Source organism: Cervus canadensis, chromosome 17 (genome assembly GCF_019320065.1).
Source record: "Cervus canadensis isolate Bull #8, Minnesota chromosome 17, ASM1932006v1, whole genome shotgun sequence".
In the NCBI taxonomy this organism is placed as follows: Eukaryota; Metazoa; Chordata; class Mammalia; order Artiodactyla; family Cervidae; genus Cervus; species Cervus canadensis.
Window position 1 is genome coordinate 7,742,652 of NC_057402.1, and position 14,966 is coordinate 7,757,617.

The 14,966-nt window shown below is 61.2% G+C and overlaps 2 gene segments (V, D, J or C); both read right to left on the reverse strand.

The window, feature by feature from the left end:
- The window catches only part of LOC122455145, a 204,149-nt gene that overhangs the window by 141,012 nt on the left and 48,171 nt on the right, over positions 1–14,966 (reverse strand). The window contains 1 exon segment of the C gene segment in view: positions 11,109–11,157. Within this exon segment, the coding sequence occupies positions 11,109–11,157 (49 nt within the window).
- The window catches only part of LOC122455144, a 77,220-nt gene continuing 62,825 nt past the window's right edge, over positions 572–14,966 (reverse strand). The window contains 7 exon segments of the C gene segment in view: positions 572–844; positions 946–1,061; positions 3,083–3,415; positions 3,545–3,859; positions 4,107–4,439; positions 4,516–4,842; positions 12,029–12,074. Of these exon segments, the coding sequence occupies positions 836–844; positions 946–1,061; positions 3,083–3,415; positions 3,545–3,859; positions 4,107–4,439; positions 4,516–4,842; positions 12,029–12,074 (1,479 nt within the window).

The following is a 14,966-nucleotide window of genomic DNA, read 5'->3' on the forward strand; positions in this document are numbered from 1 at the left end:
TCTCCGAGGGCTAATTCCCTGCTCCCCTGCCTTGCCGCCAGCTGCCCCCTCTTTCAAGACCTCTCCTCCGCGCTTCGCCAGACCTGCACCCTCCCTACAGCTTCACCTGAGACTTCCTTTCGCCCTCCGGTCACTGTCTGCTGGCCAGCAGGTGAGGTCTCGCGCTCCCACAGGGCGCAGCGTGGCTGCACATACACCAGCCCTCCTCCCGAGTCCCTCCTGTGCACACCACACGCACCCAAGTGTGGACAAGCCCTCCCATGGTTGGGATGCCAGGAATGGTGGCAGAGAGGGACAGGGTGTCCGTGGGGCTTGTGGCAGGGTCCTCACGGATGCACACAGCAGTCCCAGCTCAGGCCACCTTGGGAGACCAGTCTGGGGATCCTCTGCCACTTGGCCATCTTCCTCTGTCTGGACCAGCCCCCAAGACGCCACCCTGGCGCATCGCCACTGGCCTGGGAGGAGACACACATCCCTTTCCCATCAGTAATGGTTCAGTGCTCAGGATATGCAGCACACAGGAGTGTGGCTTGGGGAAAAAAAAAAAAAAAAAACCTTCAGGAGGAAACGGTTTCATAAGATAAAGTATACTTGTTTATTTCAAGGCCACAAATGCAACATTGCAAAGCAGGGCCGGGTGGAGCCTATGACTGCGGGCTCCAGGCTTGGCCATGGCAATCAGCTGCACCGAGAAAAGCCAGTTTCTTACAGCTCGAAGCTGGAGAGGACGCGGGGAAGATTTCAGTACAAGCAGACAAGCCACACAGGCCAGGGACCCCGCTCCAAAGCAGCCCCTCTTGTTCCGTCTCTGGTGCCCCATGTTCTTGGCTGACCGTCACTTCACCTGCAGGCAACAGAGACAGTGTGAGTGGGTACAGAGGCGCCGGGGGCCTGCAGGCCTGGGGCTTGGTGGCCTCACGCCCTCCCCAGGGCCAGGCGGCCTACCTTGAACAGGGTGACTGTGGTGCTGTAGAAGAGGCTCAGGAGGAAGAGCACGATGAAGGTGGAGGCCATGGTGTTGAGGTTCTCGAAGCCTTCCTCCTCGGCGCTCACCTCCCCCTCTGCGGGAGACAGGGCACAGGGGTCAGCGCGGCCGAGCTGCCCGCAGAGCCCACCCTGGCCCCCTTCAGCTGCGCTGACCCGCCAGAAGGGCTGGGGGAAGGCAGAGGCGAGTGGGCAGGCGAGCGGGTGTGTGCCTGCCTCCCCGGCACCCCCGGGGTGGCTGGGAGCTGCGGGCCTTGTCAGGCAGCGTCTCGGCCAGGTGCAGCAGGCCCCTGGCCACCTGATTCCACAGCCACAGGGGCAGAGTGTGGCTGAGGCTGAGCCAAGCAGTGACCCTGAGCACCCGGCCCTGGGAGCGCTGGGGTGGCAGAGAGCAGACAGAGCACACACGTGCGCACAAGGGTGGGGTCTCGCTACGCCGGAGGTGGGGGCGTGGCCCCTCTGGAGGGTGCAAGGCCACTTGGGGCTGACCGTGGTGGTCGGGCAACCTGTCTCTGGTGGTTTGGGGTGGGCTCCCTGGCCAGTGAGGACAAGCCCTGGGGGCAGATAGCTGCCTGTGACAAGGGGCCCATCCCTCTAGCCTCCGTCTCTCTCTGTCTTGGAGCCAAGGCACTTACGAGAGAGGCCATGTGGGGCCCGGGCTGGGGCCAGGGCTGCAGGACTCACAGCTGTGGGATCAGGAGGTCAGGTAGACACCTGAGGCCCAGGGAGAGTGACACTGGGACAAAGGCTGAGGACAGTTACCTAGGTCTGCAGCCGCTACACTGATGGGCCCTTGGTCCCTAAAGAGTCAGGAGTGTAGGGGAGATTGGGAGTCAGCCTGAAGGGGCACTGGTGTGGTTGGCAGAGGAGACCCGCTCGCCCATTGGTTCAGTGCCCACCGCTCCAGGTTCACGTGTAGCCCTGCAGCTGCCTACTCCACGGAGGGCCTCCCAGGCATGGCCTGCTCTGTCAGGACGTGCCTGACTCTGTCTCTTAACAGGGAAAGGGGAGAGCTGGGGCCCTGCCACCTTCACAAGGGCCTGGACTGGGAGAAGCACCCCTCCTGGACATGGGCCGGGAGTTTCCCTGAGGAGCTGCCTCTGGCCAGGCCCAGAGTGGCCCTCCGCGCACCCTGCTCCGGGGCTGGGGCTGGGGGCTGCGCAGGAGTCCAGGCTAGGCCGGCCCCCAGACGCACCTCCAAGCTGAGACAGAGGGACAAGCAGAGCACAGGCATGGGGCAGAGGGGCTCCGCCGGGCAGGGTGGCGAGTGACCGCGGGTGTGCAAGGGCTGGGGGTGTGTGAGCCTGGGTGTGTGCAGTGTATTCACATGTGTGCACGAGCATGCGTACATCTGTGCGTGTGTGTCTACATGTCTATAACTTGTCCTCATGCATGCATGTGTGTCTGTGTGTGTGAGCGCCCATGGGCATGTGCCTATGAGTGCCTGTGACTGTGCACGTGCGTGTGGGTGCGCGTGTACATCTGTGTCTGTGTGTCCACAGTTCCATGTGTCCATGTCTGTGTGTGCGCCTGCTCACCCAGGTCCACCACATACATGTCTGTGTCACGTGTGCCCATGTCTCTGTCCATGTGTGTGCATGTCTGCATGTCCGTGCATGCGTGTATGCACATGCATCTCTCTGCATGTATGTGTGTGACTGTGTGCATGTGTGTGTTGCACACCCGTGTGCCCCCAGTGTGGCCATGGAAGCGACTCGAAGTGCAGCGAGCATGGGCTCGGCCTGCTGTGAGCATCCCGCAAGGAGCACCGGGGCTCCCAGGCATGGGTCGGAAGCGAGTGGGGAGGCAGGGGTGCAGATGGTGGAGGGTGGTCTGCAAGGTGAGGGCAGACAGCCATGGACCCAGCAGCGAGAGCTTTGCTCACTCACAACCAGCATCTTTTGAATGGATCTTTTTATTTCTAATTTTTATAAAATGCAACATCTCACGCATCGACATGGTTAGTTTGCACTCATGCACACACACAGCGGCGATCACCTGGGGGCTCTGACCCAGCCTGAGCGGGCAGCCAGGCATCAGTAGCAGGTGCTGGCCGTGTCAGACATGACCAGAGACACGTTATACAGGGTGGGTTTACCGGTGGACTTGTCCACGGTCCGCTCGGTGACCATGTGGGGCAGGGCCTCGTGGCCCACGACGCAGGTGTAGGTCTCCCCTTTGCTCCAGTCCTCCTCGGTCACTGTCAGGATGCTGTGCACGAAGTACACGCTGGGGTCCTGGGGCTCGGGCGCTGGGCTGCTGGTCACGTACTTGCTCTTGGTCACGGGCTCCCCCTTCTGCAGCCACTGCACGAACACGTCTGCAGGTGCGAAGCCCTTCACCAGGCAGGTGACGGAGGCTGACTCCCGCAGGCTCAGCTGTTCCCGCGTTGGAGGCAGCACATACACGGACGGTGGCTTCATGGTGACATCTGTGGTAGGGGAGGGGGTCGCAGTGGTGAGATTGGGGAGAGCAGGGCCCGGAGAGGACCCTGCTGTCCTCAGACCCTGGAAGCCACGGGAGAGTCCCGGGTGGAGGGCAGGGGCAGAGTCGGGCCTACCTTTGGGCTTGGAGATGGTGTGCTTTTCGGGGAAGGGCAGGTCCAAGTGGGCCACCGTGCACGTGAACTCCTCTCCGGACTCCCAGTCCTCCGAGCAGACGGAGGCCTCGCCCCTGGCGCTGAAGGTGTCGTTGAGGTGTCTTTCAAAATAGGTGTGGGTCTCTAGGGCTTTGCCGTTCTGGCGGGACCAGCTGATGTTCAGACCGTCGTAGGAGGCCAGGTTTGTGACCAGGCAGGAAAGCTTGGCTGACTTCGTGAGGAAGATGTCGGCGAAGGATGCGGGGATGGTGAAGACCCCGATGGGAGATGTTTGTGCTGGAGGTGGGAGAGAGTTGGTTGGAGTGAAATCGGGTGAAGGAAGAGGTCCGCCCACAGAGCAGGGCCCACTTGGCTGAGTGCCCCGTGAGCCTGGGGCCCTGCTGGAGGGCGCCCAGTCACCTTGCACAGCCCCTCCTGCCCTTGGCCGCTCCGGGAAGCCAAGGCTCAGGAAGCAGCTGGCACCTCTGGGGCAGTGTCTGCAGACCTGAGCGTGAGCGTCCCCACCCACCAGGGCTGCACTCACTAGCATCGCACGAAGAGGATGCATTCTTCTGGAAGGTTTCCTTGTTGTGCTCCACCTGGCAGGTGTACACGCTCTGGCTGAGCCAGTCACTCTCCGTGATGGTCAGCACGCTGTAGGCTCTGAATGTTACGGGTGAGGACTGTACAGTCTCCACCTGGCCTTCAGAAACGCCAGTCACCATTCGCCTGCCATCACGAAACCAGGACAAGGAGATCTGTTTGGGGCTGAAGTCAGTGGCCTGGCAGATGAGGCTGGACTTGCTATTGCCGTTACCAGAGAGGCTGTTGCGAGGCGGGACAAAGACACTCACGACGGGGGGCAACACTTCCACCTCTGTAGAGAAGAACAAGGGGTCAGCGGGGCCTGGACCCTCCCCCTCCCCCGCAACCACGGGACGAGCCCGACTCACTTGCTGCGGTCACCCTCACGGTCTTGACGGTCTTTCCTCCCTTGGGGTGCTGGACTTCACACACCAGGTAGTCATCCGGCTCTTGAAAGATGCTTGAGGAGGGCAGGACCACCTGAGAGGAGGCCGACCACAAGCCGTCCCTCAGGACTTCGGGGAAGGTCAAGAATTTCTCACTGCTGACCGTGCTGTTGTTCTTGAATTTCCAGGAGAAGCTGACAGAATTGGGCACGAAGTCCTGGGCCAGGCAGCCCAGGGCCACGGTGTTCTCGTCAGACGGGGAGCTCACACAGGACACCAGAGGGAAGACTTTCGGGTGAGATTCACTTGCTGGGGACCCGAGAGAGGACACAAGAGAAGAGGGGGGTGAGAGGCGTCCTGCTGGTTGGGGGTGCAGGCAGCTCCACCTTCTTTCTGGGACAGCGGAGCAGACGGCACACTCAGCCCTGCCAGCCCACCATTACTGCCCCCGGCTCAGCCACTTGGGGCCTGGCCTGGGGTTCTGGGGTCATCAATGAGACTGATACACACTCAGGCCCCTAGTCTTCAGCACAACAAGATCACTGAGGTCAGCTCACTGTTGACCAGGACAGTCCAGTGGGGTCAACTCAGTCCAGCTAGACCCACCAGCCTCAGTGGAGGTTAACCGGATGCAAAGCATCTCAACAATTTGCCCAAGTCAAGCCAGCCCAGTGGGTCCACTTCTGTTGGCGCTGTTTCAGCCTACCATGGTTAAGCCGGCATACCCCAGTTCAGCCTAGGCTAGCCCAGACCAGCTCAGCCCAGCTCAGCTCAGTTCAGCCCAGTTCAATCCAGATCAGCCCAATTTAGGCCAGCTCAACCCGGGTCAGTTCAGCTCAGCTTAGCTCCACCCTTTCAGGCCAGATCACTTGCTCAGTCAGCTAAACCCAGTTCAGCCCAGCTCAGCTCAGCCCAGCTTACCCACTCTGCCCACCTCAGCCCAGCCCAGCTAACCGCAGCTCAGCTCAGCTCATCCACTCCACCCAGCTCAGCCCAGCCCAGCCCAGCTCAGCTCAACTCAGCCCAGCTCAGCCCAGCCCAGCTCAACCTAGCTCATCCACTCTGCCCAGCTCAACACAGCTCAGCCCAGCTCACTCACTCCACCCAGCTCAGCCCAGCTCACTCACTCCACCCAGCTCAGCTCAGCTCAGCTCAGTCCAGCCCAGCTCAGCTCAGCTCAGCTCAGCCCAGCTCAGTCTAGCTCACCCACTCTGCCCAGCTCAACTCAGGTCAGTCCAGCTCACCCAGCTCAGCCCAGCTCGGCCCAGCTCAGCCCAGCTCAGCACAGCTCAGCCCAGCCCAGCTCATCCCAGCTCAGCCCAGCTCACCCACTCCACCCAGCTCAGCTCAGCTCAGCTCAGTCCAGCCCAGCTCAGCTCAGTCCAGCTCAGCCCAGCTCAACTCACCCACTCAGTCCAGCCCAGCTCAGCACAGCTCAGCTCAGCTCACCCACTCCACCCAGCTCAGCCCAGCTCAGCTCAGCTCAGCTCAGCTCAACTCAGCCCAGCTCAGCCCAGCCCTGCTCAGCTCAGCTCAGCTCAGCCTAGCTCATCCACTCTGCCCAGCTCAACACAGCTCAGCTCAGCTCACCCACTCCACCCAGCTCAGCCCAGCTCAGCCCAGCTCAGCCCAGCTCACCCATTCCACCCAGCTCAGCCCAGCTCAGCCCAGCTCAGCCCAGCTCAGCTCAGCCCAGCTCAGCCCAGCTCAGCCCAGCTTAGCTCACCCACTCTGTCCAGCCCAGCTCAGCACAGCTCAGCCCAGCTCAGCCCAGCTCACCCCTTCCCCCAGCTCAGCCCAGCTCAGCCCAGCTCAGCCCAGCTCAGCTCAGCCCAGCTCAGCCCAGCTCAGCCCAGCTTAGCTCACCCACTCTGTCCAGCCCAGCTCAGCACAGCTCAGCCCAGCCCAGCTCACCCCAGCTCAGCCCAGCTCATCCCAGCTCAGCCCAGCCCGGCTCGGCTCAGCTCAACCCAGCTCAGCCCGACTCAGCCAAGCTCAGCTCAGCCCAGCCCAGCCCAGCTCAGCCCAGCTCAGCTCAGCTCAACCCAGCCTTGCCCAGCCCAGCTCAGCCCAGCCTAGCTCAGCCCAGCCCAGCTCACCCCAGCTCAGCCCAGCTCATCCCAGCTCAGCCCAGCCCAGCTCACCCCAGCTCAGCCCAGCTCATCCCAGCTCAGCCCAGTCCAGCTCAGCTCAGCTCAGCCCAGCTCAGCTCAGCTCAACCCAGCCTTGCCCAGCCCAGCTCAGCCCAGCTCAGCCCAGCCCAGCCCAGCCCAGCTCAGCTCAGCCCAGCCCAGCCCAGCCCAGCCCAGCTCAGCTCAGCTCAACCCAGCCTTGCCCAGCCCAGCTCAGCCCAGCCCAGACCAGCTCAGCCCAGCCCAGCACCAGCTCAGCTCAGCAGCCCAGCCCAGCTCAGCTCAGCTCAGCCCAGCTCAGCTCGCCGAGCTCAGCCCGGCCCGGCCCAGCTCAGCCCGGCCCAGCCCGGCCCGGCCAGTCAGCCCGGCCAGCCCGGCTCAGCTCAGCTCAACCCAGCCAGCCCAGCTCGCCAGCCGGGCCCAGCTCAGCCCAGCCCGGCCAGCCCAGCCCAGCTCAGCCCAGCTCAGCTCAGCTCACCCACTCCACCCAGCTCAGCTCAGCCCAGCTCAGCCCAGTCCAGCCCAGTTCAGCCCAGCCCAGCCCAGCTCAGTCCAGCTCAGCTGAGCCCAGCTCAGCCCATCCCAGCTCAGCCCAGCCCAGCTCAGCTCAGCTCACCCACTCCACCCAGCTCAGCTCAGCTCAGCCCAGCCTAGCTCAGCTCAGCCCAGCTCAGCCCAGCCCAGCTCAGCTCAGCCCAGCTCAGCCCAGCCCAGCTCAGCTCAGCTCACCCACTCCACCCAGCTCAGCTCAGCTCAGCTCAGCCCAGCTCAGCTCAGCTCACCCACTCCACCCAGCTCAGCTCAGCCCAGCTCAGCTCAGCCCAGCTCAGCTCAGCCCAGCTCAGCTCAACCCAGCCCAGCCCAGCTCAGCCCAGCTCAGCCCAGCTCAGCCCAGCCCAGCCCAGCCCAGCCCAGCCCAGCTCAGCCCAGCTCAGCTCAGCTCACTCAGCTCAGCCCATCACCAGCTCAGCCCAGCCCGCTCAGCCCAGCTCAGCTCAAACAGCTCACCCACTCCACCCAGCTCAGCTCAGCTCAGCCCAGCCCAGCTCAGCTCAGCTCACCCACTCCACCCAGCTCAGCCCAGCCCAGCTCAGCTCAGCCCAGCTCAGCTCAGCTCAACCCAGCCCAGCTCAGCTCAGCTCAGCCCAGCCTAGCTCAGCTCAGCCCAGCTCAGCCCAGCCCAGCTCAGCTCAGCCCAGCTCAGCCCAGCCCAGCTCAGCTCAGCTCACCCACTCCACCCAGCTCAGCTCAGCTCAGCTCAGCCCAGCTCAGCTCAGCTCACCCACTCCACCCAGCTCAGCTCAGCCCAGCTCAGCTCAGCCCAGCTCAGCTCAGCCCAGCTCAGCTCAACCCAGCCCAGCCCAGCTCAGCCCAGCTCAGCTCAGCTCAGCCCAGCCCAGCTCAGCTCAGCTCAGCCCAGTCCAGCCCGCTCAGCTCAGCTAGCCCAGCCTAGCCGCCCAGCCCAGCTCAGCTCAGCACAGCTTCAGCTCAGCCCAGTCAGCTAGTCACACCCTCCACCCCCCAGCTCAGCCCAGCCCAGCTCGCCCGCTCAGCTCAACCCAGCTCACCGCCTCCACCAGCTCAGCTTCAGCTCAAGCCCCGCCCAGCTCACGCTCAGCTCACCCACTCCCCAGCTCAGCCCAGCCCAGCTCAGCTCAGCCCAGCTCAGCTCAGCTCAACCCAGCCCAGCTCAGCTCAGCTCAGCCCAGCTCAGCCCAGCTCAGCTCAGCTCAGCCCAGCCCAGCTCAGCCCAGCCCAGCTCAGCCCAGCCCAGCTCAGCCCAGCTCAGCCCAGCTCAGCTCAGCTCAGCTCAGCCCAGCTCAGCCCAGCTCAGCCCAGCTCACCTGCTCAGCTCAGCCCAGCTCACCCGGTTGGCTCAGCTCAGCACAGCTCAGCACAGCTCAGCACAGCTCAAGCCTGCTGTGGGTGGCCCAGGGCTGCCCTCACAGACCTGAAAGCCCAGTGGTTCCGATGCAAAAGGCTAGGATCCTGGACCCGTGGCCTCGGTTAAAGCCTCTGGTCTGTGGACACTGCCCAACTGGGCTCGTCCCTCCCAGCCTCTTCCCCCTCTCCTCCTGGGAGCCCATGCGCCCCTTCCCCTGGGCGCCCGATGCCTCCGTCCCCGCCCCAGCCCTTCTCCCAGCCCTTCTGGCCCTTCTCCCAGCCGTCAGTCACTGCCACCCTCCACTCTGGGTAAAAAGCTTGCTGGTGACTTTAGCTTCCCTACCGCATCTAACAGGCCAAGGCACGTTTGCCACCCTCAGATGGAGGCCCCGTCTCTGCTGAGTGGGCAGCGCTGCTTCTCTGGGAGAGGAGAGCCTGGGCACACGTTCCTGGGGCCTGGCCGACTTGGGCACACACCGTGGGCCCGAGTTCCTGCCCCGAGTCTCGAAGAGTCCTGGTGACTAACTGCTCTCTGGCAAATGTCCTCATTAAAAACCATGGGAAATGCATCTCATCTGAACCTGCTCCCAATTCTGTCTTTATCACAAAGTTCTGCTGAGAAAGAGGATACTCTCTAGCACACAGCAACCATCTGAACCCCAAAGCCGCGTTGACCGCTTAAGTGTAGATGCGGGAAGTGATCCCTGTGGGTGTGAAGCGACCCGACCTCGCACGCAGTAGGTAAGGACAGATTCCCTTTCAAGTAGAAACAAAAACATCTCATACAGACTTCCTGGGGCAGCGAGTCTGGCTGCACCAGCTCCTGCCTCTCACAGCCCGGCGCCTGGCCTCTGGCACGTCCCGTGTGCTCTCTGACCTGGGCGGATTCCTCAGAATCCCTTTGCTGAGCTAACTCATGACCTGCCCACTGGCCTGGCGGCAGAAGCCAGGCCCGCACGTCCCCAGCTGCGGGCGGTCCCAGGAGACCCCCAGCCTCGGCGGGCTCTGCCAGAGCAGAGACTGTCCCTGCAGACAGCCCTGGGCCCTGCGGACTCCACCCCACTGGGCGTCCTCTCAGTACGCCAGCTAGCATTGCAGCCAGAGTAACTCATGACGAACGCCCACGTTTCACCCCAGGTCTGTCCTGAGACGGGCGCCCGAAAGGCGGCCCTGAACATTCTGCAGTGACGGACCTGCACTGAGAGAGCTGCTTCATCGCCAGGAGGGAGCCGGCCAGCTAAGACTGTGAGCACACTCACAGGGTGCACGGCGCACGCACAATCTCAGCTTAACTACCTTGAAGGAACAGCTCATTAAAGAGTACAAATGCATTGATAAAATGCACCTAAGACAATCTAATTTCTTAAACATCTACTTTGAAAATGAATATAAATTAGCAGTTGATAAATTAAAGCTTAAGTAAATTCAAATAGTTAAAAGAGGAAGCTTCCAGTTTCCGTCAGCATCTGCGCCTTATTTTAGAAATGCAAATTAGCCAGGTGTTGTTGTGCTCAGTGGAACACTTTCGGTTCTGTAGGGCTGCGCAAAACCAGCCGCAAACCACCTCTTGGGAACCAGAAGCTATAAATTTACCAACTGTGTTTTCTTGCTTCCAAAAATAGACTCTCAGCTTCCTGCCACCTGCTGCAGGTGGTCAGTCCTGCCTGTGGCCATCTTGACTAACTCGGGGCCACCAATTAAATTAAAAAAATAAGCTGAATTATCATTCTCAAAACTCAGCCCTTAATTGGGGCCGAGGGCCGATGGAACCTCGTTATTACTTTTCGGCCAATCTTGCACCCATCTCAACTGTCCAAAGCCATGATTCACAGTAGTTAATTAAATGATAAAAATTTAAAATACTTTAAACATCTCTCTATTTAAAGTTGCAATTTTCCAGACCATCAGGAGCTGCTCTGAAGATGCCCTGTCTTGGTATTCGCAAGCACACCTCCTCTGGTGAACGGCTTTTCTTTCTCTTAGAGTGGCCTCACAAAGCCCAGCGCCCGTCACCTCCCCAGGCTTTCCCTTTCAGGCGGCTGGGGCACCCCTCTCTTGCCACGATCGGGACTCTGCTTGCCCGTCCTCACCTAGACAATTCTCTTCCTGCCCAATAAAGAATTTTAAATACAGTCTAGGGCAGAACACACCTCGTCCAAGGAGGGCATTCTCTGTGCCCTCCGCATGTGGTATTCCTGAGGTTCTAAGTCATCCATACACGCTCCTCCATAGATGCTAGGACCGCAGCAAGTTACCTTCCACCGTAGCCCAAGCTGCCCTGCCGCCAAGGGGGTCCTGGGACTCCCCTGCTGGTGGCCCTTCCCGCCCAAGCCCCCTCTGAATGCCGGCGAGATTCTGATTTTTTAAAGGCATCAGAAAACAGAGACTGAAATGCCTAGGGTGACTGGTCCCCTCCTGGCCAGTCTGCCCAGTCCCCTGAGGCGGGGGAGGGGGGGTGGGGGTGGGGGGACATGGACACATCGGAGGACCAGACAGTGATGTTCAGAAAAATCTCATGAAAAGGAGAGAAAACAAAGGCCCTGGATGGGCCGCTCTTACCTGAGGAGACGGTGACCAGGATCCCTCGGCCCCAGACGTCTATACCGTAGTAATCACAGTGGTGATATCTCCAGCCTCACCCAACAAAAATCTCAGGGGCCCGGCAAGGCTCGAGCTGCCTGGGCACCCACCCCATCTCCAGGCGCCACAGGGACGCCATCAGTCAAAGTCGCTTCTCTGTGATCCTCTGCTGGCCCCGCTCCCACCTGCCTGCGCCAGACACTATGTCCCATTCTGGCCCCCAGAGGCCCAGACCACTGCCTGCCTGGGCCAGCTGACCGTGAACCACAGACTCCTAAGTCCAGCCTCGAGCAGCCGCCTGCCCCAGACAGCGATGGAAGCCCCTCAGTCCTGCTCAACTCAGACAGCCAGACCCGCCAAAGGAGCTGCCTCGTACCCACATCGCGGAGTCCTTGGGGCGGGGAGGTCTGGCTCTGCCTGTTTACCAGAACCCTCTCCCCAGCCCTCTTTCTTGACCCCCAGAGTGCCCCTGGGTCCCCCAGGGTAGTGAAGTGGGGTGGTAAGGGTCAGCTGAGCAGACGGTGCCCAGGGGCGCCTGACTCAGTGCTTGAACCAGTGTCACATAGTGACACCGATGCTGGGACCCTGGGCAAGAGCTGGTGGCCGGCTGGGACCTCCAGACCACCTCACCTGTGGCCTCATGAGGCCAACACAGCTGGGACCTTGGGAGTCCAGAGCCCAAGGGTGCCTGAGGCCCCCAGAGAAAGCCCTGTCTGCAGAGCTCAGGAGGAGAGGGTGCCTGGAGCCTCTGTTCCTCGCCGCTGTAAGCCTGGGCCCCTGGTCCCCCCATCTCAGACCCCCGGTTGCCCCAGGCCCTCTAGACCAGAGACCCTTGATTTCCCCCAAAGTGCACCAAAATTCTGAGAGAGAGTGAGGAGAGAGGGTTGGTGAGGACTCACCTGAGGAGACGGTGACCAGGATTCCTTGGCCCCAGTTATCGATATAGTCACAGTGCCATGGGTCCCGTTAGGGGCTGTGCAAAAACCCACAGCCTGGCATCCTCTGCCCCCATGCAAAGCCAGGCCCCCAGGTCCACAGAGCCCACTCTGCCTGACTGCGTTCCACAGGCAGAGGCCCCACCTCAACAGGGCAGACAGGCAAATGGCCTCAGACTCAGACCCCCTGGGGACAAGGGAGGGCCCACCACAGGCCAAGGGTCCTCTGGACACTTCTTCCCCAGCCCAGGACAGAGCGGGTAGAGAGCTGTCTCACCTGAGGAGACGGTGACCGGGGCACGCTGGCCCCAGGGGTTAAAAGCATCGCCAAGGGACGCAGTCCTGGCTGCCCCCAAGACATGAACCCTTGGGAGGCCAGGCCTGGGGGGCTCCTCTGACCTCACCGCACAGACCCTGACCCCACTGGGCTCTGCCCACTGCTCCTCCTGCCCAGCCAGGTCCTGTCTTCCCCTCAGGCCTCAGCTGGCTCACCTCCGGGGGCTCTGGCAGATCCAAGGGCGGGACCCCATTGGACTGGGACCCTGCCTTGCTCAGGGCACAGTGGGGCTTCATGGAACCCAGGGAACTGCCTGAGGCCCAGGCTGCGCTGCAAGGGAGACGCCCCCTGAGGACACGGTGACCGGGGTGTGCTGGCCCCAGAGCTCCAAGTCCCAGCAACACAGCTTCTCCTCTGCTGCTGCTTATATGCAAAAACACACCCTGCCTCCTTTCGGTCCTGACTCCCATCCCAAGTTCACCCACATCCCGCTGTCCCCGGACTCTGGACACCAGATTCACCTGAGGAGACGGTGACCAGGGCACCCTGGCCCAAGATGGAAGTCAGCATAGTCACAGTGGGCTGGCCCTGTACTGGGGGGCATGGAAACCCACCCAGCATCCCCAGGGAGCCCCCAGGAGCTGCAAGTCTGTCTTTCTGAAGACACTTACCCTCCACCCCACAAGCACCTGCTTGCCTCAGGCCCCTGGTCTAGGATTTGACCGTCTGCTGACCCCTGACCTGCTTTGTTCCTGTGAGGTCACATGCTCCCTGCCCCTCCCGAGGCTCACCGCCCCAACCCCCGATTCCCTGGGCTCCCTGCACCCCGGCCTTGGGAGGCCCCTCCACCTTCAGCCCAGGTGGGTTGGGCTTCAGGCTCCTTCAGGCTCCTTCGAGCCTTCAGGCTCCTAGCTGGCCTGACCCCATGTGCCCTGACAGGGAACCCTCAGGGTGAGACCCCCATCTTCCCTGGGGCCGCTCTGCTCAGGGGTTTTTGTAAAGTTGTCAATCTCTGTGGCCCCACCCAGTTCCACTGTGGTTCCTGGCTCCGCCAAAACCCTGAGGGCTGGCTGTGGGCGAGCTGGGAGCGGGGGTGGGGGGTCGGCCATGGAGCACTTTGGAGAGCCCTGCCCACCGATCCCCGTGGTCATTCCTGCACTGGGCACACAGAGTCCATCACTGTCAGTGACGGCACCCTCATGGTGCCGAAGGCGGCCTGCACTGGTCCTTTCTCTTCTGGAAATGAGAGCAGATTCGAGCTATCTTGCGTCCACCCGCACTGGAGCTGTGTTCTCACCTGGAGAAAGGCCTGTAGGGGCAGTGGGCGGGGGGCAGGCCTGGGCTGTTCTTGGCCCTCTGGTGGCTGGTCCCCACAGCATGGCCCTGGGAGTCTGTCAGGGGCTCTATCTGGCCATGGCTGTGAAGCTGGCAGAAGCCCCTTATTAACTCCACCTCTCACTGGTCTCCATGGGAGCGGTGTCCAGGGTCTGGGGCTGCACTGCATGCTGGACCACGGGGTGCCCCCAGGACTGGGGCCTGCCATGTCTGCTGGCTGCTGTCCTCGGGGAGGTGGTTCAGCTCTGAATGCCCCCGGCAGGCGGGCAGGAGCGAGGGGAGGGGCATGATGGTGTTAAAGAGAGGATTGCTCCCCCTCCAGACCTGCGTGCACCCTGGGGGCTGGAGGGGAGGGTTCTGCCCTCAACAGCATCAGAGCTGGAACCGGGGTGCCAGGACCCATGGGTGTGCCATGTATGGGCCCTCGGGGGGGGGCGGGTGTGAGTACGGTGGGCATGCTCGCCCTTGGACCACTGTTGGGGGTGGGAGAGAAGGGCACAGATATGGCTGGGACTAGGGGGAGTGACCGTGTCCTAGAGGCTTGCTGAGGGAGGGTGTGAATGGACAGCATGTTGGGAAGTCTCTCTGTGTCTGAGTCCAGCTGAGGCCACGACTAGAGGCTGGGCCCTGTGCCCGGAAGAGAAGGGCTGGTAGTTTTTGTAGCTGGATTTAAAGGTGACCTGTGACAGCTTAAAGTGTTTGGTGAACAGTGCTGCTGGTCTCCTGTGTGGTCTCCGAAGGGGAAGATTTAACTCTGGGGCCAGTCTCAGTCACTAGAGCTTTGTGTAGAATTTTACTTGAAGTGAAAGTGACAGATAAAGCTTCCGACAGAGACATCAGAAGAGGGTAGGAGAGTACCGGCCTAGTTAAATACTCTCAACTGGCTGCTGAGCACAGGCAAGAAGCATGCCTCAAGGGTGTAAGAGTTCCACCAGACCCTTTCCCAAGGCATATGTCCTGAGATAACTTCAGTACGAGATTAGCCAGGGAGTTCTGGGCAATGTCTCTGGGCAAGATATATACTGTTGCTGTGTAATCAGGGATACAAATCTTGAGAAATAGATTCCCAGGCAAGACTCAATAAGCATTAACATAGAGACTCAGAAAAGCATTTCCATGAGTAAGACATTGTGCTGTGTGATCATTAGCTCCTAAAGAAAGGCCAGTTCTCAGGCAAGATACTCTGCGGCACAGGCTTAAGGAAAGCATGAGCGAGAAAGTGCACCCACTCCTTAAAGGGTCTTGGACTGCCAGCTAAGCTTTAACTCATCCACCTGGTTGCCCGTCGCT